This window comes from Colossoma macropomum, unplaced genomic scaffold (genome assembly GCF_904425465.1).
Source record: "Colossoma macropomum unplaced genomic scaffold, Colossoma_macropomum, whole genome shotgun sequence".
Classification (NCBI taxonomy): Eukaryota; Metazoa; Chordata; class Actinopteri; order Characiformes; family Serrasalmidae; genus Colossoma; species Colossoma macropomum.
The window spans coordinates 15,893,606-15,917,403 of record NW_023494807.1 but is presented as its reverse complement, the minus strand read 5'-3'; the positions used below and the strand labels follow the sequence as shown (position 1 = coordinate 15,917,403).

At 41.1% G+C, this 23,798-nt stretch overlaps 1 protein-coding gene across 2 annotated transcripts; it reads left to right on the top strand.

Annotated features, from left to right (window-relative positions):
• Positions 1 to 313: 313 nt before the first annotated feature.
• On the top strand, positions 314 to 23,044 carry epc1b (enhancer of polycomb homolog 1 (Drosophila) b). 2 transcript variants are annotated; one of them, XM_036556403.1, is made up of 15 exons: positions 314 to 663; positions 3,174 to 3,272; positions 11,006 to 11,165; positions 11,352 to 11,497; positions 14,783 to 14,989; positions 15,117 to 15,265; positions 16,470 to 16,614; positions 16,890 to 17,048; positions 17,158 to 17,247; positions 17,405 to 17,553; positions 18,553 to 18,935; positions 19,143 to 19,249; positions 19,857 to 19,998; positions 20,556 to 20,883; positions 22,804 to 23,044. In XM_036556403.1, exons 2-15 carry the CDS (start codon positions 3,249 to 3,251, stop codon positions 22,874 to 22,876), a joined length of 2,262 nt encoding a protein of 753 aa, XP_036412296.1. In that variant the 5' UTR covers positions 314 to 663; positions 3,174 to 3,248; the 3' UTR covers positions 22,877 to 23,044. The 2 variants fall into 2 exon arrangements, with proteins under 2 accessions (XP_036412296.1, XP_036412295.1); XM_036556402.1 differs by lacking the exons at positions 314 to 663; positions 3,174 to 3,272 and adding an exon at positions 5,720 to 7,052.
• Positions 23,045 to 23,798: the final 754 nt, after the last annotated feature.

The window sequence follows — 23,798 nt, the reverse complement described above, 5'->3', positions numbered from 1 at the left end:
GATCAACTACCAGTAGCCAGCAGATTTTTCTGTTCACCTTCAATATTCAAATCAGTAGTCCAATGTAGTCATTTAATATTATAACTTTAATAAGAAATTATAAATAAAAACAAAATATTTTTATTGTATTTTGTTTTTGAATGTGAGAGGACCTGCAGACCAGAGGAAATTTAAAATGTCATATGCGGCAGTGAATGGGTTAATAGTGAGCTATTTTAGAGGCGGGGCTTTCTCTTCTTTCCCCACCGACAGCTCTAAAGGGGCGGGGTCTGCGGAGATCTATCGCCTGTCCAATCACAAAGCTTCAAGCTTCCATTGCAAAGTTGTACGCTCACCGACACACTGGCTTTCTTCAAGACTTGGTTTGCTTGTTAATCTCTGAATAACTCGGATTTTCTCGGCTGTTTTATATGAGTATCCGTCGTTAGGGAGGTGTCTGGTGATTCCGCGACGATGGTTTCCCGGTCTGGCCGATATGTCATGAAGACGTGGACGGCTCCAAGTATAAAATGTCTCGCCACTCTGCAGCTCAGAGCTTGGCCAGCACAGACTAGCGTAGCTAGCCTGCTGAAGTCGGCACACACGAATGTCCGTCTGCTACCCGGTAATGCTGGATAAAACTGAAACGGACAAAGCGGAATATTTGAACATCTAAAGTAGCAGGTAAGTCCAAGCCGGTATTCTTTTTTGTTAATCCTGAGCGGTGAATAATTTAAAATTTGAAACGAATTGCTAACGAGCTCCAGCTAGCTAACCTAGCTAGTTAACGTTAGCTCTTTTAAACTTAGTTGCGAGCGGTTGTCATTATCGATGTTCGTTCAGAAGACTGACTGCATTGTAACTGTATTTGATTTGTAAATCGAAAATATATAGCCAAAGTCTGTATTATAAACGTTACGTAGGTAATATCTGCGTTTAAAGTGAGAATTGTGAACTTCCAAATGAGCGTGCCGTGTGCACTTTTCTAGGCAGCTTGTTAGCAAGCTAAGTGAAGCATCTTTACCCCTGTTTAACCTGCTGGCCGTTTCTGGTCATTTCTGAGTGGGACGTTGGGAGCTTTACTGCAGTCGTGTCCTAGCTAGCTAGCTTGGCTGGTGAGCTTGGGCAGTGTCAAGGAATCATTTTCCCACATTAATGGGGCTTATTCATTTAAAACCTGTCTTGGAAGGAAGATTAATGCTCAACGGGGTCTTTTTCAAGACTTGAGTTATTCAGAACAGGCTGAGTTTTCTGCTTACGTGACCTTCGTATTGGTTACTGTGCGTTATTTGATCTTAAAGACACAGTAACGTTTTCACATGCCCACGCCCGGGGAAAGTAGGGGTGGCCTAATTTAACGTGGGATTAGAAAATACCGTTTTTAATAAGGCTCGTCATGGGTGTTTAAACGAAACAGACGTTACTGTTTGACGGGCTTTTATATTTAACGTTATCCCCTTTAGTGAACCGAAATGACCCCTCGCGTCGAGCTCGAAACACAGCTGCTGAGGCAGGAGATGTGCTATTGTTTCTACTGGGTGTGGATTAGTGGCGCTATTGAGTTTTGCTGAATTTGATTGACAGTTCACGACCCCAGTTGACCCAAAACCACCCAAACCAAGTAACGTACATATCCCAGTAACTCATAAGTAGAGTTGACATACTACCACTTTTCTTTTCCAAAGCCACCAGACCTTGAGTATCGGCCCATACCAATTCATATTTCTCCTTAAAAACTATAAAGTTTTGAAATTAGCTACTTGATATTGATGCACTTGTGTATAAGTAGGTTATAATGCTCAAACTACTCAAACACTGTACTACCTGACAAAAGGAGATGCTATTTTAGATGAGATTGGTTAAAGTGTTCTTTTTTTCCCCTCCAATATACAAACCCAATTTCTGGAAAAGTTGGGACATTTTGTAAAATGCAATCTGTGATCTGTTAATTCTCTTGAATCTTTATTTACCTGACCAAAGTACAGAGAAATGACTTGATGTTTTGGTGCACCAACTTCATTGTATTTTGTAAATATAAACTTAAATTTGAATTTGATGCCTGCAACACACTCAAAAAAAAAGGTGGGAATGGGGGCAAAGAAAGTGAAAAGTTCATAGAATATTTAAGTTACACCATTGTGAAATGTTCTTCAATAAGCAGGTAAATTGGCAACAAGTGAGGGATCATGGTTGTGTATAAAAGGAGAATCCATCAAAGGCTCAGTCGTTGCTAGCAAAGATTTGTTGTGACTCACTGCTTTGTGCCTAACTTGATGAGAGAATTGTCAAACAGCTCAAAAAGAACATTTCTCAACACAAGATTGCGAAGAATTTAGTTCTTTCACCATCTACAGTACATGATATTGTGAAAAGATTCAGGGAATCCAGAGAAATCTCGGTCCATGTAGGGCAAGGATAGAAACCACTGTTAAATGTGTGTGACCTTCAAACCCTCTGATGGCATTGCCTAAGAAACAGTCATGCTACTGTGTTATATATAGCCACATGGGCTTGGGAGTACTTCAGAAAGCTGTTGTCATTTAATACAGTCTGCTGTTGCATCAAGAAATGCAACATGAAACACTATTACTCAAGAAGAAAACCATACATCAATTCTATGCAGAAACGCTGCTGAGTTCTTTGGGCCCAAGCTCATCTCAGATGGTCCAAAAGACAGTGGAAATGTGTGCTGTGGTCAGATGAGTCCACTTTTCAGCCCATTTTTGGGAAAAACGGACATGGATTTCACCATGCTAAGGACAAAAAGGACCATCCAGACTTTTATCAGCAAAAGGTGCAAAAGCCAACATCTGTCATGCTCTGGGTCTACATCAGTGTCCACAGTATGGATGACTTGCATATGTTTGAAGGTACCACTGATGCGGCGGTGTATGTTGATTTCAGAGAGATATATGCTGCCACCAAGATGACGTGTTTACCTGGGAAGGTTATTTCAGCAAGATAATGCCAGACACTTGGGTGATTTGATTTTTGACCAATATATCTGAAGGCAAGGTTTCAGAGCAAAAACCTTAGATTACAGAGTTAAGACGGCTAGTTTGAGAAGTACCACTGGAGGCTGCACACATGATAGTCAGGGGCTTTATCAAACCAGGAGTCCTCAGTTAGGCAGAGTGACAGCATGAGTGCGTGGGTTGCAAGTTGTATGATCGTAATCTGTGTACTCTGTACAGGAGCTGTAAAGATGGACGGCACTGAAAAGAAATGGATTGGAATTTTAGGAGGACATTGGGGTGGACTAGGCTTGCATGAGGTTTTGGCCTGGAGTAAAGGTAAGATTAACCAGCCAGAGATTACCTGGTTCACTTGCTGGTACTTGTACTGATACTTGGGCCTGTGAGGATGACATTTTAGCTGATGATCAATTGCCATATTAATAATTGTGAAAAAAAATGTTGCCTTTTAATTTATTGTATACAACTATTAAAGTACCTGCCTAAAGTGAACACATTGGCTGATTTAGCTGTCTTGCTTCCTCATTGTCAGTATTTAATAGTTCCCAACTGACAACAGAAATGGCTCAAGCTCAAATTCACATTCAAATTGTTGCTGATAAATATGACTGAAATTTAACAACTGTGGAAAATAATTGCAGACATTTAAACAGTTGCAATCAGGGCAAATAATTGCGATCAGATGATTATGTAATAATTATGACAGGTCCACTCACATCACATGCAGTCACTGATGCTTTTAAAGGTTCTGCATATATTGTGGAAATAAACTATATACTCAAAAATAGTGTGATTGAATGTAAACCATCCATTACGATTGCACAGCCATTCTTTTCACTACTTATGTACACATTTTTATATTAACGGCATATTTAACTTTCTAAATTTCTTTAATGTGAGGAAAGATACAAACACACTCATTGGATGAAACAGAAATGGTAGCATACCTATTTAAATACCTGAACCCAAAAGGTACAAAAGTACTTGGTCAAAAAAATGTCTGATGTTGAATGTAAGTTTAAAAAAAAAAAAACCTTTCCTTCAACTGGTATGATGATGATGATGATGATGATGAAGGGAAAAAATGGTCTTTGGCTGGTACAAATCCTAAACCCCTGACCAAGCTTGACAAAGGAATTAAAGCATCAGGCGCACAGAAGTATGAACCTGCAGGGCTAAGCCTGATTTTAATTTCTTAACATAAGTCCCTTTCACACAAGCACTTTTACCTGAGTGTTTAAAGGTAATGAAACAGGAACTGGTTAAGAGTGAAAGCAAGCCAAAATTCTGGTAAATTGACATGACACTTGACCTGCATGAGACCCAAAACAATTCCTGGGAAATTACCAGGATGGCTTAAATGTAAACAGAAGCTTATGTACTGGGAAATAGAAAGACTACATTACAGCCAGCAAGGTTGAATCATTTGGTGATGGCTAGTGTTTTTTTTTTTTTTTAATTGATAGAGTATATATATTTTTTTATTAATTTAATAGGGTTTTCAGTGTTTATGGAAGTAGAAAAAGTCACGAGTGTATTCTTGTACATGATTTCTTAATAAATGAGCTGTTGGCTATTTATGCTGACAATGTCACCTCTTGTTTACCAGGATTTTTATGGTATGTGAATGCAGGCAGGCTGATGAAATACATTTAAGGGCTGCATGTGTGAATGATGCAAAGCTTGAACATTACCGGTAAAAGTATCCAAATAATATCCTGGATTTAATTGTGAGAGGGGTTTTACCCTTTGTGATGTCAGTTAAGGTTAACTGTGATTGATGTAGTGAATACAGATTTATTCAAGAAAACAGAGATATACCACAAAGCAGGACTCAAAGAAAGTTAACTGGTTTTAATTCAGGCTGATCAGTCACTATGGCAACTTTCTGTCCACATCTAATCTTATGTTGAGGTTTAGCCAGGAAAAAGAACTTCATCAGTCAAGTTCAAGGTTGCATTTTAAGCAACATGACCTTTTTTTTTAGTGCTGGAGTAATATCATAGTGCAGAATTATTTTTCAGTATATAGTGAGTATTTTAGTACACAGTGAATACAATGTACAAAAGACTTTTTTCTCCCCCACTCAAACAGAATACAGGTCTTCATTAAGGTTGCACAAACTAGCTGATGTATTTTAAGGACACTTAAACTACAATATTTAAAGCTACACTCTGTCAGATTTGGTGATTTGGAGACCTCTGGTGGAAATGTGTAATTGCATCCAACTTGAAAAGGAAAAACGTTGAGAGTTCAAAGGCACCATAGTCAAAACTCAGCAAAGGACGTGTCTCCCTGGTATGTAAGTGGATGATATCCTGTTTTCAACATATCTTCGTCAGTATAATGTTGATTTTGCATTTGAGACCTAAACAGCTGAGCTGCAGGATGTTTGTAAATGTGCTGTTTTTTTATCACAAAAACAGTAACTTTTAAACACACTGCGTTTCAGTTTTTCATTTAAGTTTATGTATATGGACTTCATGGACTGGGGATCCAGTACTGTTTTAGGCCTTTTAAATAACTTGGGATTGAGGGCAAAAAAATGGATTGGCATGTCCCTAAAATTAGTCCTATATTAACAAGGAATTCCACCAATTTTCAAACAATTCTGCAAAATTCAGTGTTTGGTATGAAATAGTGCATTATAGAGAAACTATAGAGCAGCTCAAATAGCCTGTAGTCATTGTATTGCCAGTGAACCTTCATGTGTCTTCTGAGTGTTTATTTGTAATGTTGATACAGGTAAAAGAGTCATAAATGAGATTTTTTTTTTCATGTTTCTCTGTCAACTCTGCAGTTGTATTTACTGTGGCAAATTTGGTATTGGGCAGTTTTTGATTATTATTTAAATGTGTTGAATGTTGTATGCATTTGTGTCAAACCAGCTTTCCAGAGGCTAGTGGCTCATGTGTAATTGTTTGCAGGGGAGCACTCGAGAGCCAGGGTTGTGAACCATTCCTCTATTTTCTAGCCCTGATCCTGGGGTCCCCTCAGCACTGCAGTTTCAACTTTTACTTTCTCCAACACACCTGATCCAGCTCATCAAGTAATTATTGAGCCTTTAATGAGCTACAACAGGTGTGTCGGGACAATTAAAACTATGCAGTGCTGTGGGTTCCCCAGGAGAAGGATTAAACAAACTGCTCTAGAGTCGTGTGTCCCAAACATCAGTTCTGGAGGCCCACCTGCACTGCACAGTTGTTCCCTACATATCATTATCAGATTCTTGCTTCCTCAGTCAGGTGTGTTAAAAGATTCAGATCACAGAAGTCTGGTGTTCAGGTGGACTACAGGGCTGGACTGGAAGAACTAGAGAAAACTTGACCACTGACTGGCAACACCCTTCCACCAACAATACATCCAGCCCGAGGGATTCGTCTTATAAATGGAATTGCCTTTAAGTTTTGAATCAGTGTGCTGGAATATATTGTCTCCCTTTTCTGGAACCTTTAACTGTGCTTGTATAAAGAGGGAACACGGTGTACAAACAGCACTCCAGTGACTGAACCCGCATCTCCAGCACAGCCAGGGAGTTTGTTTTGAATTGCAGAAGGCGCGCTGTGTGGAGAGGAGAGGAGAGGAGGGGGCCATCACACGCACCGCGCAGGCGCTGTAAACCTTGTGGGAATGGCTGTTCTGTGATCAGGGGGTTGGGCCGCGAAGAGCGAACCGAGTCTTAAAGAGTTTTTAATGTCCGCCATGTTGGCCATGGCGTATTGAACCAGGGAAAGGGAGCGGAGCTACTGGGAAAAGTAGACCGAGAGAGAGCGACCAAGATCCGGGCCTTCCCGGCACGGCTCGCCCCGCCATATTAGACCTATAGCCAGTCGAAACCAAAAGCTCCGGGATCACGAAATAAAACCATCCATGACAGCTTTAATCGGATCCGTGGTGAATATTAGGAGATCGGATAGATTTATGCTGCATCTCGAGTTATAAAAAATGAGTAAATTGTCGTTTCGGGCACGGGCGCTGGACGCTTCCAAGCCGCTCCCCGTCTTCCGTTGTGAGGACCTTCCCGATCTGCACGAATATGCCTCCATTAACCGGGCAGTGCCGCAGATGCCGACGGGGATGGAGAAAGAGGAGGAATCGGTACGTTTTGCTGCTTGGAAAAAATGCATTTACCATGTTCGCCTCTTTTCACTATTTCGAGCTGCGCCCCTTGCTCGGCTGCGCAGGTTTGCACAAAATGGCCGCCATCGTTCTCCGGAGATAGACGGCAGTTTTTCATGTTTGGCTCGCGGTGCAGGCGACATCGGACGCACTGCGCCCAAACTTAAGAGAATTAAGTTCTCAATTAAGGAAAATATGACCGTCTGTGTGTGATTTTTGGGGCATGAAACGATTTACAGAGTACAAAGAAGTCACGTGACCACTGGCAGCTCCGCCATTTTGTTGGCTTTCTTCTTGCTCTCGGTGCCGCCGCTGCAGTAGCGAAGAGCGCAAGACAGAGGGACCCAGAGAAACTCAGTATACTGTTATAGGGGTTCAGGCCTCATTCCTAGTCAGGACTGTTGCAACGAAACTAAAGTCAGCTCCTTGTTCGCCAGCTTCTTCTTTGAATTTTCCCGTTCCACCTTAAATGGCGCAGCAGTTACGTTCTAGCGCCTGAGTGTTATTGCTGCACTATTTAAGGTGGAACGGAAATTTCGAACAAGGAGCTGACTTCAGCTTGGTACATTTGCAGTGAGGCTGTAATAGACTAACGAGGAGCCAAACAAACAGCCAGAATCGACTGTTCTTGACGGTGGCTCTTAATGTCTTTGTTGCCGTTATTGTCGTGTCCAACTCGCCGTGTTTGGCAACAAACAATGAGTCAGTCAGCGACACTGACTGACTGTAAACACGAGCAGCAGCGCTATCTGTTAGCTAACCTAGCTAGGTTAGTTAGCCAGCTGCCTCCGTTCGGCAACCGATGCGTAACTAGAAAGCGTCAACATTGACGAGTATCTGAACCTAATTACGCTGCCGTGGTGTGTAAAGTTGGACTTTAGTATTTTTAACCTAAAGATTACACACACTGGGCCTTTATTATATTTTTTCTTTCAATTTTTGGTTGGCCTGGGCCGGAATCGCTAGCTAGCATTGTTGCTAGCTACCTGCCTTGGGTCGTTCAGCTCTTACGGCTAGCGCTCTACAGCTAGACGCTGTTTTGGTGGTTTTCTCCGTAGCTTTAGCCTTATACGCTAAACAGCACAAACTCAGAACAGAGATTTTTCCACTAATTAATTACTGTTTTCAACACCACATGTATGAACAATGGCACAGTAACCCCTCAATGCAAATTCCATTAAACATTCATGGTTTTACGGTATCGTTAGTGTGTTTCTTGTTGTGCTACCTATGCCTTCTTGCTCCACATATTAAAGATGAATTCCCCCGATTTTTCAGAATTTCTTCATAATTAAATGGTTAACATGTGAACTAAGTCATTCAGTGGTTTGGTGTGAAATGCTTCATTCTAGACTTATTGCCGAGTCAGTATTGTTAACTGTTATGGTGATGGGAGCCAGACGTCTGAGGAGTTTAATGCCCCTAAAAGCCCCCTCACGAAGTTATTACATGGAAATGAATATGAATACATTGCCTGGTGTCTGAGATATTGTTTGACAGTAGTTTTGTAATGAGGTTTTTGTTCTAAAATGCATTTTAATCAGTTTATCATAATGTAAGGATGCAAGATGGGTGTTTTAAGGCAAAATAGTCCCAAAAGAAAACTTTACATAGTTATCACTATTTTACCATAATCAACAATACATATAAACTCTGACCTGCGTAGGTTTGATGATGGTGTTGGATAGTAAATAAACTGGGTATATTTGTTGTAGACGTTGCGACCCCTGGTTCCCATCACTGTAAAGAAATGAGTAGACAAGTTCTCCACAAATGCTCCTTTGACAGATTGCTTATAGCCTTCATCATTAAATGCATGGTCACGTCTGGGAGCCCATTTGCTTGAAAAAAGGGTATTTCCATCTCACCTGTCCTGGGTGAATACCTATTGTGGAGAGAAAGGACTTTAGGTGTGAAGAATATGTGCATGTCTCACTTTTGTGGCCGTGTCTGGCACCTTGCCAGAATGATGTTTGTAGTAGTGATGAAAGTCTGAATGTGGTCAGGGAGAGAGAGAGAGACTGACTAAGCATGAGAGCCGTATAAATTTGTGTAAAGATTCCAGTAAAATGGTAAATAGGCTGATCAGGTAGTAGTATAGGATGTTATCAGTGTGGCAGCAGCACGCTAAGAGCCAATTTGTAAGTGCCAGATATTTTATGTGGTTGACTTAGCAATGAAAGAGTAGCTGCTTATTTATTTAGTTAATTATCATCTAGTTCTACAATAAAAGCTGGAGGTCTCATAGTATGAAAAGTTCATAAGGTTATTGCACATTAACAGTTTACTCACCTGCTGCCTGGTCTTATGTGTGTTTCAAGGAGCAAATGTTAGGATGGTCTCATATAGGAATTGTGGGCCAGTGCTGATGTCTGATATTTGATTTATATCTCTGTCAATACCATTACAAAAACATTTATAAATTGTAGAAAGTGACACTACGTCCACTCTGGTTGGCATTGTAGAGATTTATTACATTTATTTCTATAGGGTTATATACACTGTAAAATGAAGATGACATTTTAGTGCAGAAGAAAGTGTTCTGGAGTACAAGAAAAATGACATCAAATGTCAATTTGAAATATTAAGTTTAATAATCTGTCCAATCAAAGTTTTTAGTTTTTGACATCTTGCATTTCCATGCATGTTGTGCATATCAATTGTAATTGTAGATCCTTAAAAGAAATGAAAGACAGGGAGGTGGGGAGGTGTTTGTCTCTGATAATAATGTGAACTTCACTGTGCTATCTGCATTCATTAGGAATCTCACTTTTCATGGTAATTTACAAGCAAAACTGAAGCACAGGTTAGTGTGTCTCTACTCCTGAAGGAATATCTTAGAGCTTCTATCCAGTGACTGTGTGAAGTGTGTTTCATTTTTGAACATGTAAATTTCAGAGCTGAGAATCATAAATGCTGTAAATAAAAAATAAGATAAAATGATGGTGGTTTCACAGCATCTTCCCAGTGCAGAGCTGAGCTGCTAGCATGTTTGCTTTGTCAGTTTGCTATAGTAAGTTTCAGGCTTTCTTCCATAATGAAGTATTCTAAAATAAGACTAATGGTTTTGTTCTGGTCAGAGTCCAGATTTAAACTCTGTAGAGAATATTTGGTCTCACTGTAAACACAGTCTAGCTTTGCAGTGGTGGTGTGTGTGTTTTTTTTTTTTGTTTTGTTTTGTTTTTTGTTTTTGTTTTTAAGCTATTTAAAGCTGAGTGGAACAATGTTAAAGCCCAAAGTTACTTTATCTGATTGTTTAAAAATTTGATGTTAAGAACATTTAAAGCTTAATACTTTGCCATTTGGGGTTTGGCTCTTTTTGAATTTTTTGCTTATTTTCACTTATGAAGAATTTGTAGCTTTTTAAAATGAGGTTTTTTTTTGTTTGTTTGTTTTGTTTTTTTACGTTTTGAGAAGCTGGAACTTGGTCTGGAAACTTAAGTTGAACGTGCATTGAGCTGAGCATTGTTTCTAGATCTAAGCTTTGGAAAAGTCTTAGAAGACTTTGTAGACAAGAACAGGCTGTAACTTTAACAGTGACAGTACTTGTAACTCTTCAGCATTCTCAATCTAAAATAATTTCTCTGCCTTCATTTTGAATACTAAGCTAATTGTGTCTTAGGTCACGGTAGGTTAGAGGGTAGGTTGGTATTCGTTTTTCAAAATGTGCAAGTGGTTTCCTGTCCCGAACCCAGGGAGCCCCTTCTACAGTATAGTTTTCCCTGCTTAGACACATCTGAATTAACTGGTAATGTATTTATCATACACTGTATCATCATGCTGGGTATGTTAAAGCAGGGAAAACCTATGAAACATGGGTTTACCAGACTGGGCCTCAAACACTGAAATAGTCATGACTGTGATTTCTTAGTTTCTCTTGGCCTCCTGTTTCTTACACTTCTGCAACTGTGTGATTATGTGTATGTGTTTAGGAGCACCATCTGCAACGGGCGATCTCAGCACAGCAGGTGTATGGAGAGAAGAGGGACAACATGGTGATTCCCGTGCCCGAGGCAGAGAGCAACATCACTTACTATGATTCCCTCTACGCAGGGGACTTCAAGATGCCCAAGCAGCTTATACACATCCAGCGTGAGTGGTGGGAGGGGTGTGCAAAGATTTATTTAGTGTAGTTTTGTCAGGGCTCTGTCAGCTTGTGTTTATCACCAGAATTAAGTCCCACCGATGCTTGTGATGTATAGCAGCTTTTTGAGAACTGATGTTTGACAACAAAGAATGCAGGACCCTCTCTGACATTTCTTCTGCTTGTCTGTGCAGCCTTCAACTTGGACACGGAACAGCCAGACTATGACTTGGACTCGGATGACGAGGTGTTTGTGACCAAGCTGAGGAAGAAGTTGGAGGTGGGGGCGCTGCAGTTTGAGGAGATGATTGACCGGCTGGAGAAAGGCAGCGGACAGCAGGTAGAGCTGCTGACTCTTGTATAGAGGCTGGAATACTTCTGGAATAAATGTGGAATGTTGGGATGATTATGGGATATAATGTGGAGTTTCTGAATTATTGCATGGTAGCTTTGAATGGGTTGGGAATGATATTGGAACAGAGATGAAAGTTTGAGGAATCATTTAGTTGGAAAATACTTGTTTTTGTTTGTTGGAAAGGTTTAAATGTGCTAGGCCATGGCAGAATCATCTTATTTACATCTGCTCATCAACATTGTGGAGCCTCCATGTTTTCATTGATGTTTTGAATGTTGTTCAATTAAACTAGGCGTTGGCTGTTTGACAAGAACATAGTTACAAAGGTTTTGTTAATGCATGTGTTTATGCATGTTTTATGTTGAGTTAAAAATGAAAATTCAAATACAGTACTGTGATTTTAGTTTGCCACATGCAGATGTGTGTACATCACACAACTACTGTGTCAGTACTGTCATATTTCACCTGAATTTAGCTAGGGTGTCTCTAATGTTCTGTCCTTCTTTTTCGAAATATTCATTTTCAAAATCACTATGTGAAGCACCAATCACGGTGAAGCACCAGAATGTAACCGCTGCTCTGTTTAAGGTGGACCAGAAAATTAAAGGAAGCCAAGTTCAGCCTTATTTTTATCAACTAGATTGATACACCAGAAAACTTGGCCACACGTTGCATCAAACTCATGGAGTTGTGTATAAAGACATTAAGCATCACGAATGGCCATGTTTCTCCTCACCTCTTCTAGCTTAAGAGTAGCTGTCATGTTTTCATATAAAGCCTTTTCCACTGCATGTACTCTTGGCCTCACCGAGATGAGATGATTTACAGGTTGGAAAGACAATGAAAATGTAAAGTGCTCGGATGCATTTTTAAAGGCTTTTTGCCACACAATGAGCGCAGTAGGTGAGAATATGTAATTGCAAAGAGGAGGGGGCTGCTTTCATTTTTGCATTTTAATTTTGAAATCTTTCAAGTTTGGTGTTTTCTTTGATAATGCAATTTAAATGCATTGTTAGAGTAAAAGTGCATACAAGAAATTGTTTTTGATTTTAGCCACAGTTATTGCATAATCGCATTGAGCATAAATATGCTTTTCATTTAAATAAAGTTACTCAAAGCATCTAAATCTTTGTGTAAATAAAATGTCAACACTAGTATACCAAATGGCAAATTAAAATCACAGTAAACAGTTAGAAATAAAGTTACTATGCAGGTACTGCATAAAGCTACTGATCTCTGAGGATTCTTAATGATTTTTCCAGGTCAAAACTTTGTTTTTGGACATGGTCACAGGTGGGGCTGAACAATGTGGGGAAGAAATCTAAATGTGACTTTTCAGACTTACTGCAATTGCAATGTAAATGTGATTTTCTTTAAATTACACTCCAGCAGCCAGCTGCACCAGCGAACATAAGGTTGATCGTAAGTTTATGTAAAGTCCATCCTAAACATTACGTGGAGTGTGGTTAGTTTAAAACTAGCGACACACAGAATTTCGGTTGTACCGCAGACATTTACGGTATATCTCAAATAGTAGTGCATAAATTGATCGTAGATCAAAATGCTGTCGCACAGAATGACACATAACTCTACCTGACATAAACAGGAAACATTACACGTATGATCTCGACGCGCAGTAAATCGCTTGCGTTTCTCTTTGCGTTCCATGTTTACTTCACTTAAGGAATGTCGGTCGTATTAGCTATAATTCAAAAAGAGACTGTTTTATAATAAACTGCTGTCCTTAAAGCATCCCTCTCTTGTAAGTGCGTTTATTCTGTTCTGTTGCTTGGAGTTTAATCTGTTCAAACTGGGTTCTCGTGCACGATATCTTAACGGCACTTTATCAATGAACGGTTGGTACCATTAGCGAAGCTGCGACTAACGTAATCACTGTTTGAATCTGCTGAATGACACAAAGGTAATGTTAGCTATGTTATAGCTTTATATTTTGAAAAGGTCAGTGTCACAACCTGAGCCACTGATGCAGTTATTTCTCTGCACGCAGGTTACTTGTGTACTCAAACAGAGTTACCTACCTGTTTTGGAATGATATCTCTGTGCCAGACACAAAGTAGGTCTCAGGGCTCCGTTCCTGTTTGTGTTGTATAAATCTGCGGCTAGGAGGTCTGTGATCTTTTCTGTCTCCAATGGACGAAAACAGGTGTAATCTGTCCTGCAGAAGTGGTCGTTGGCGCAAACCAAGATGTATTTTATTTTCTTTCAGTGTAACTTCCCATCGATCAAATAGACCAGCCATTTTAACCGTTTTTTACAGCAGAATTTGCACTTTGGTTTTAGCCTGTCTTGCGCTCACTACTTTATATATGGATTACAATGTGAACATCCCATTCTCAGAATAGTATGCTGCATTGGTCATGGTTATTGCAGTCCTAGCAGTTACGTGGTGTATATATACGTGTGTGTGTGTGTGTCTGTGTGTATGTGTATGTATGTGCTAGCATGTATACAGTTCAGTTTTGTGTGTGAAGTTAAATGCTGTCCAGTCATGCCTAGCAAACAGTTGTCATTGCATACTACTTTGGTTTTCTGTGGGTGTGTTTTGTTGTAGTACACTGTTAACAATTGCTTGCTGTAGCCATGTAGAAAAGTCTCATTGGTCATTTTGCTTGTTAAATTGCTGCTCACTGCCAAAGTAGGCAGTTGTTCACGTTGAGTGACAAAACCCACCAGATTCTTGCAGAAATTGAGACTGGGTGCTCAGTACTAAGACATAAGGGACTTGAATTTTGGATGGCCACAGCTGACGATTTTTATATTGTGCCATTGAGGAGAGACAAACGTGGAGGTTTGAGATTGAGGTGGGATGGCTTGTCCCTTTAAGCACCACTGATCTTCTCTTTGCTGTGTTTATTTAGATCATTGTAACTAGGGCTGCAGTGATTAGTCAGCATCAGTTATGAGTGGATGGGGGAAGAGTTTGGTAATGCGTCATTAACTTAACTTTTTGTAGTTTTTGGTAAGATTCACAGACTGCAGGAATTATTGAGAGGAGCATAGCTGATGTTTTGCTCGTCACAGACAGCCATCGATGGTCACAAAGGGATCGGACCTGAAGAAAGCATGTTTAGTCAAATCAAATATGTTAATTATAAGAAAAAATCATTAGTTGCTGCTCAACTGCAGACTGTTATTCACCGTGCTGTCTTCTGCTTTTGATGGAATGTTTTGATCTTCTTGGAATTCATTTCTGGTCACTGAAATTTGATGTTGAATTAGTCTCTGTTTTCCTTCCTCCTTTCTCTTTAGTTGGTGACTCTGCAGGAGGCAAAGCTCCTTTTGAAGGAGGATGATGAGCTGATCAGGGAGGTGTTTGAGTACTGGAGCAAGAAAAGGAAGTCATGTCAGAGTGGATCTCTCATTCCAACCGTGAAACAGGAAAAGCGAGACGGTTCTAGCACAAACGACCCCTACGTGGCCTTCAGGCGCAGAACTGAGAAAATGCAGACGAGGAAGGTGAGGTCAAACATCTCAAGGGCCTACAGAGAGGGATGACATACGTAACTGTTCATTACCTCTTCGTTCATGTTTAGGCTTCATGGCTTCATACATAACATTGATCCTTAATTCTCTTTCTGTCTAGAACCGTAAGAATGATGAGGTTTCGTATGAGAAGATGTTGAAGTTAAGGAGAGACCTGAGCAGAGCCGTCACCATTTTGGAGATGATCAAGCGACGTGAGAAAAGCAAGAGAGAATTGCTGCACCTCACACTGGAGATAGTGGAGAAAAGGTGAGATCTCTGACACATGCATTAACGCACAGAGTGAGTCTGAAAATGCACTCACTGTTCACACACTTGTTCTCTCTGACTAGTGATGTATCAATACTTTTAGACAGGAGTACTATTTTTAGTCCTCGCTGATTGAGTCACACACAATGAATTACCATTAAATCATTAAAATCTCACTGATATTAAACAAAGTGCATGAGCTAGCTATGTAACATTAGTTACCTTGGATTAAGTAGCGCTGCAAGATTGAAGAATGAGATTTGTTTTGCTTCAGAGACGCACTTCTATACGGCTTCAAGCTAATTTCCTAGTTTTGCTCTTCATTGGTCTCTTTCAACATCAGTCTCTGTAGCAAAGTGACTGCAGGAATCGTATCCGATGAGCTCATGTTTCGAGGTTTAAATTTTGTTGAAGTCTGTTTGGCTGGTTGAACTGTAGCTAAACATCCTCTAAAGCAAGACATACAGTGTGTGATTTTCAGTCAGCTTTATAGATGCGGTATGCGGTAATGTATTTATATAGATTTATTGTTGCACCGATAATTGTAGTTTTCTGTGAAGCTGCATACAGTCAGAATTGACTTGATTTTGTGGGAAAGAGTGACACCTTTCTAGATTGATAGCATTGTGTCAACATAGTTGTGTTTTAATGATGTATTTTTGTGTTGCAAAGGTAAATTGTAAGCCTCTTGTAAGTTTATATTGAGCACAGAACAAGAAATGGATTGCTTTTAGAAAGTGTCTGTACCACAGTGACACTATTTTCTGCAGTTGTGCTATAACTTCCACTTTATGGTAAGAACTAAATGTAAGGCAAAGCAAAATAGTAAAACTACAGTATTTGAGGCTTTAGAATGTTGCAGTGAAGTTAAGCCTAATCCATTCACACTGATTCATGCTTGTTGTACGTTTTGAACCCAAATGTGGTTGCAGTCCATCGGAGGTCATTTTGTGCTATATATTACTTTTATGAGCATACATTTCACCAAGCCATACATTTCATATTTCTTCAGATTTATTAAGGGGGAGAGGTTTAGTGGAAAACAATTAAACCAGCAAAGTGGTTTTGTTTGATAATGTTCTGATGCATTTTTCTAATATGAAGAAGTTTACACAAGGTGTCTCTGAGTAACTGGAATAGAAGTGGTTACAACAAAATATTAGCTACTGCAAGTTGTGTGAAGGTGTGTGTTTGTGTTTTTTAGGAATGGCATGGCCGATTTTGGTGGTGAGGTGATGGCAGAAGTTTTGGCTCAGAGGGCTCTGGAGAAGCCGGTGATCCCCCTGATCCCAATCACCAACAGCAACCAGTACAGACACGCAGAGCATGATCGTGACTACAAGAGCAAGGTACCTATGCACACAGCGAACACCTAAAAGAAAAGCAACACAAATGAAGCAGTTGTGAAGGTATAATCAGTTCCCTGTCTATGAAGGACAGGTTTTCCACCTTCCTACAAGGCAGGTGGCCAACCAGTTGCACAGTTTGTTCCATTAATTGCCTGTAGTAACCAGGACTGAAAAAAAGTGGTAGGAGTAAGGCTGCTTAAATAGTTTAATAAGGCTGTTTTAAGAACGGCTCCATGTATGTTGATATTTACCTATCCATGTGCATGTCTGTTCAGGTGGACAAGCCAGAAGTGGTGCGTCAGAAGAGAAAGTATGAGAAGAAGCCGAAGCCGTTGCCGCTGGCTAGCTCTCACCACTCCAGCCCTGCAGCCTTCAACACTAAAGACCTCAACCAGTACGACTTCCCCAGCTCAGATGAAGAGCCCTACTCACAGGTATGCCTCTCATACAAACCACTGTACAGGCCTTCTCTAATAGGATTGTGCCATCTCAGATAGCTACACAGACTCTTTTGTGTTAACAAACTGTGCTGTAATCCTTTAGCTGTTTTCTGGCTCATCGGAGGCAGAAGAGGAGAATGATCCTGATGGTGTGTTTGCATTCAGGAGAAGATCCGGCTGCCACTATCACGCTGTGAGTTTTTCCTCATACACGCAAACACATCTCTTGCTGTCTTGGACATGTTTACAATGTACTTTATTCTATTCTTTATTCTTAATCTCATGCAAGTGTGATTTAGTGTTATTTTTCTTTAAACTTGACCCCTCTCTTTGTCACGTCTCTGTCACAGGTGCGTGAGGGACAGGCTGGTTCCTGGCGTTGGTCAGACCCTGCGGAGGGAGGTTTAGGAGATGTTCGCTACCGATACTCTCTCACCACACTCACAATACCACGACGATGTATAGGGCTGGCACGGCGGCGGGTTGGGAGAGGGGGCAGGTGAGGCTCTAACTCCTACGTGCTTAGTATTAGTATCTATGCTTCGGTGCCAATTTTTCATATAGCTGATGCAACTCTGTGGTGAGTAGTGACTCTAGCAACTCTGTGGTGGCTAGTGAAGTAAATCTCATGCACGCTTACATTTCCTCCAAATAATACTTAGCTTTATTCACACTCAACTAAATTTGTCCAAATTTTTGTTTTGTACTGACAGCTGTTTCTTTGTACCACTGTAATGGAGGTGCCATAAATGGACATTAACCACAACCTCCAGCAGTTTCATAAGTTAACAAACGGTCTAAACGTCTGCAGTCCCAGAAAAAATGCCAAAAAAGAAATGATGAATACTTTTAAATGTTAAGCCGGAAACATCAACGCGAGTAAACAGACGTAAATGACATTGACTGGACAACACATTGCAAATGTCTGGTCTTTTTGTACATGAATGTGGTTGTTAACACTCCATACTTAAGGGCGCAATGGAGGACAAATCAGAACGGGATCTACTGTTATTCCAGCAGCTAAACAAGTAGGCAGTAAAAGAGTGTGAGCTACTTGTTTTATTGGAATGAAAGGCAATGATGTATCATGTATGTTACAGCAAACTTGCGTGGCATTGTGAATGGCGTTTATAATTAGAATGCATCAACAAGCAAAACAGTGTTTGTATAACTTTGTCAGTGTTCACGTCCTTGCATGAAGCATGTTTCTGGCCCAAAAAGTACTTTGGCATACCTTGCCTACAGTGAATTGGTTGCACACTTGAAGTGTGCAGCTACAAAAAATACAAATTACATCTGGCTCAGTGTTTGTCAGTACTATATATTATAGGAGTTGAGGACAGTTTGGGGTTAGAGGGACCAGATTGGCACATCCATGGTTTTTACTGTGGTATACGTTGAGCGGATTTCTAATTCTTGTGATCTTTATAGGTAGGTAGGTAGATAGAACTTATGATGTATCTGTGTCTGTCCTGATGTCTGTTGTTTGTGTTCTTAGGGTTTTGTTGGACCGAGCCCACTCTGACTGGGATGCTGTCTATCATGGGCTGAACCTGGAATCCCCTGCATCTCCCGCTCCCTCACCCGCCCACCAGCCTTTTACTACTTATACCTCGCACACCTTCGTCAGTACCTCCTCCTCTGCTTCTGCTCCTTCCTCTTCACCCTCCTCATCCTCACCGGACCTCTCACAGATCCTTCGGAATATCAAAGCCAGCCGCTGGAGGCACTTCAGACCCCGACCAGCGCTGCTCAATGACCCCGACAACCCTCAGCCTGGTTTTGCACGGAGACCTGGCCGCGGCCACCTCATCCAGCCAATCAACACGCTTACACGAAGTCGAGCCAACAGCAGAACGCTACCCCCTCCACCCACGCCTGGTGAGCGAGAAAGTGTTGTTGCTTTTATATGTAGTGAATGTTCAGGGAAGGTGTGTCCAACCCTAGTCCTGGTGATCTATCAGCATGGAGAGTTCAGTATCAGCACACCTGGCTTTAACATTCATTTATATTACTGGTTATTATTCGTGATGTAAATAAAAAAAAAAAAAGCAGCCCTGGTATTGACACCTTCTGTGTGTGCCATAGTGTTCACAGCTGAGCAGTACCAGCAGCATCAGGAGCAGCTGGTGTTGATGCAGAAACAGCAGCTGGAGCAGGCACAGCAACAGCAAAGAACCAACGCCAACACACAGGTGAGTTTTTGTTCGTGAGCATTGAGCACACATGGTGTGGTTATGCTAACTGCTATAAATGTGTCTTTTATGTTAGCAGTGTCGCATTGTATGCACATAAACTCCCAAATTCACAACAGATGCATGACATCATCACATAAGCGCAGTGCAAGTGAAATACAAGCAATTGTTGAACACCATCATCGCCGGTGGACAGCCCAAACAGCTGTTTATTGTAACAAAATCACAGCTTTATTGATGTTGCTTTCAGACAAGGTTAATCTCCGCACACTGTTAGTACAGTGCAAGAGCTGCCCTGCAAGTACTAGGCCAACAAGACCATAACATTTTAGTATAATCAAAACAGTGGGGCAGAGCAAAAGGGCACGCATACATCTTGTGCATCCAGTGAATGTTAAAACGTTCATTAATATGAAAGTGTGTTTGGTGGGCGGATTTTTATTTTTTATTTATTTATTTATTTATTTTTAAAACAGGATGGATGATGGTTATTGATGCCTGGTGATTGTAAGGGAGGTGTTTGGAAAAAGTTAGCTTCAGGAGGAAAACGTGTAACTAAAAGACTAATATTGCTGTTTATCTTTTTTTTTCTTTTCTTTTTCTTCAGAGCTCGTCATCTAATATTTTAGACTCTGCGAGTGCGCAATTTGCTGCTTCTGCACTGGTGAACACAGACCAGCTGATTGCAGTGAAGAGCAAGGAGGAAGGAATTCTGGGAGTTGGAGTCAACGGAGTTGTATCGGCCTCAGGTGAGAAACAGTAAAGGCTCCTTTTAGACCTCTGATGAAATGTTACTCTCTTTAGTGGGGTTGCTACTGGTTTAAATTATTACGTTTGAGAAGTTAGACATTATTTTATCAGGTTGGTAGAGTTGGCATATGTCGATCTAACATAAGGACGACTTCCTGTGGTTGGTTTATTCACATGTAGTTGCTGAACCCGAGAGAATTCTGTAGTGCGTTGATTCTCAATCTTCGCTTTAGGAGACTGTGCATTTGTTTTGCCTGCTCTAATGCACTTGTAACCAACTGATTAATTAGCGATGTAAAAGAAAGACTCCATGTAGCACATGTCCAGAGCACTTGGGCCCAGTGTTCTCCAGCAAACCTAAACGTTGGGCTGGTATGCCATACCTGTGTGTGATTTGTTGGGAGTCTCTAGAATTTTCTGTATTTGAGCTGGTACGTGTGGCTTTTCAGTTTATATGCTGTGAAACAGTAACGCCAACGGTGTTGAAGCTGTATCTTGTGTGCTAAAAAGCATGATCAGTAAGTAAACCATACTTCCCATCTCTCTCTCTGCGCAGGAGTATACAAGGGCTTGCATCACACGAGCACAACCTCCGCCAGCCCCACCCCCTCCTCTAACCACCAGTGTGACGCCCCTACCTCCACCCCCAACAACGGAACCTCCTCAGCCAATCATCACGTTGGCTCTGCCAGCCCCGCCCCTGCGCAGGCACTATTAGCTGGGGCTGTAAGAGTAGGCGTGCCAACGCCAGCGGCAACACTGAGTGTGCGGCATCTCCAGCGGCAGCTCACAGTCCCGGCCTCCGCCCTCAAACTCGCCGCTAATGCCAACAGACAGATCCCGAAAGTCACAGCAGGGTCAACTGCCCTCGACATGGGGACCAGGTGAGGGAATGAGGGAGCGTGTGTGTGTGTGATGAGGAATGAGACATGGATAAGAGTGGAGCGTGATGGACAGATTCAGGATTTTGTTGACCCGGTATGCTTCATTCCAGTTTATCAGGTCAGATTAAACGCTGGTCGTGTGTGTTGGGGCCAGGAATACTCTAAACTGCAACCCAGGGGCATATTTTCCACTGTAGGGCAGAATGGAGAGCAACAGTTTGTCAGTGTTGAACCGCTACTTCCTGCGTGATTTCAAAACTAAAACCAATCAAATTAGTTCTGTTTGCTTACATGTTTGCCAAGTAAGTGAAAGCAGTGGCTGCACAATTTTCCATCCATTGTTTTAAAAATGTCATACCATTTAATCTCACAACTGCTTAATGTGAAATAGTGCTTTAAACTAGGGGAGAGGAGATGGTTAGCATAGCATGCTAACAGCTCAGTTTTTTACAGAACAGGTTGGATTCTGGCTATGCTAACGCAATTTAGATGATAATGACTCATATCTGAGGGAGTGAAGTCTATCTTCTGATGTTGGGATGACAGAAAGCCAAAGTCACACTTGTTGCATGGTGTTTGCATCTGTAGCCTGCTAGCTATGCTAATGCTAGCTGACTCCTCCCTACTAGTTAGCAACACTTCTAGTTAGCTTAGCTAGCAGGCTACAGATCCAAACAGTGCCACATGGTGGTGTTGGAGACAGAACGCCAAAATCAAAAGTTATGGGGTGTTTTTGAGCTGTAGCCAAAGTGCCGCTCACCACAGCACAGGCTCAGTTCCACCTAACTGATGCTTAAATAACACGTGTAAAGGATAAAACTTCATCTGAGAGCACAGTGTTTAGTGACTGGTGTTGAAGTGACAGCTGGTTTGTGGTGTTACTAGCTTGTTTGCTGAGCCTCTCCAGAGATTGTAAAAACATAAGAGAGTTTTCTTTCATTTTTTCCTGGCTCTGCTTTGGCAGCACAGCAGATGAAAAAAGAAACTGTAGCTGGTCTCAAAGTCTGCACCAGCACAGAATGGCACTATATGCTGTTTGAACCATTTGGCTATTCAGTGGGAAACATTATTGTGGTAAATTACGTCACGATATGCCACAGTGCTTTTGTGGATAAAGTCACTACTTAAACACTTCTCAACTGCATGTTGGACTGCAAAGTGTTCATAATAGCTCCTGTTTAATTCACTTTGGTGCAGCTTGGTGTGTGACTATTGTGACGCATTGTTTGTTGTGAAATTAAATTTTAGGCATATTCTGCCATTTCTAGTTGAAAGATGTTGCAAGACTTTGCGTCCCCAGAAGCAGAATAGAGGCATTTTGCCACCAGGCAGTGTGGCTTGTTACAGATATAAAACCTGTAACCAAATCTCCGCTGCAAAGTGGCCTGTACTGTACCTGTGCTGAATTTGGATACCTTTCCTGCACCAGTTGTACCAAGTTGGGATGTATGGCTGGAGTTAGAAATAGTTTGACTGCTGGGCAAATGCAACAGTCAGAGAATCATCACACGCCCACCATTCACTATACACACAAACGAAATGTACAGTACAAGCTGAATCATAATTATAAACTTGTTCCATCGTTGCTGCCATTTGACTTTACTGTGAACAGCAGGTCTGTATGAAGATATCACATGGCCTGAGAACCCTGCCTAGTTTTACTGTTCTGTAATGTGGTGGTAGGAGGACACAAGGACTTGACCAGGGTATGAATCATAGTGGGTTTGTATTAGTAACTGTACTGTGCTGCACCTTTTTAATACCTGGAGGAAAAACACAGTAAGACACAGACCTGTGAAGGTGGACATGGCCTGTCTTGGGGTACTGCGCCTTTCAGGGTCTAAACATAACCTAGAATCCAGATAAGCAAGATCTCCCAAAGCTCAGGAAGACGTCTAACTCTGTTTCATTTTGTTTTAGGGAAAACCACGATCAAGAGAAGCCAACATTGAACAGTATAACGGAAAACACAGTAGCCATGGAGGTTACGTAGCCCCACCGGCCCTGCACCCCCTTCCTTCTCCCGCCACCCCGACATTTGGGGCATCTACTCTAGGTGCTGTGCATCGTAGTGACGCTGTGTTTCCATGGCAACCGTTGGGACTTTACTGCAATGCTTGTCTTTTTTTTTCTTTTTCTTTGTTACTGTTAAAAAAAAAAATATCAGCATCTGTAAATTATGAAATAAGGCATTTATTCTATGTACAGTACTACATATTTGTAATATGGCCCTTTGTATATAACATTACTTGAATACAGAAATTGTTCATTTGTGATGTTTTGCACTTGGGGGAAAAAATGAGAAAAAAAAGACTAACTGCGACTTTGTTAGAGTGAATGGTGGGGTGTGTGTGTATGTGAGGTATTGGTTTTTGTGTGTATGTGTGAGAGAGAGAGAGAGAGAGAGAGAGAGAGAGAGAGACATCACATGCATGGTGTAAAAACCTGCTGTTTTATCTATTTATTGTGAGGTGTTTACAGGATTTTTTTTTCGTTTCTTTTTTATTATATACACTGTAACCTCTTGGGTTTCCGTGCGTGTGGGTGTGGGTGTCCGTGTGTAACCGTTTTATGTGAAAGTTTCTTGTGAAAAGATGCAGGGTTTTTTGCTCACTCGTTCTCTCTTCCCTTGTTATGTACCACAATCAGCTCCTCTTCATCATAGTCATTCGTCTCTTGCCATTCTCAAAGATCCTGAGACACGTGTCTGAAGCCTCCTACAAACAGCTGCTCCCTCCCTCTTAAAGCACTATTTTTTTTCTTTTTATAATTAATGCTGCTTTTATGTTTTGTTTCCTTTTTCTTTTTTTTTTCCCAGACTAATTTGAACTTTGGAGAGAACGGAGTTATTGTTGGAATCGCTCCTCCTGTGTCTTTTTGAAGACTTGATTGTATGGTTCCTGTGTTGTTAGGCT

Coding starts and splice junctions, on each gene's coding strand:
- epc1b (XM_036556402.1), top strand. CDS start 6,900: ATGAGTAAATTGTCGTTTCGGGCACGGGCGCTGGACGCTTCCAAGCCG. Junction 15,266..16,469: donor CTGGAGATAGTGGAGAAAAG/GTGAGATCTCTG, acceptor TGTGTTTTTTAG/GAATGGCATGGCCGATTTTG. Junction 18,936..19,142: donor ACCCCCTCCACCCACGCCTG/GTGAGCGAGAAA, acceptor TGTGTGCCATAG/TGTTCACAGCTGAGCAGTAC.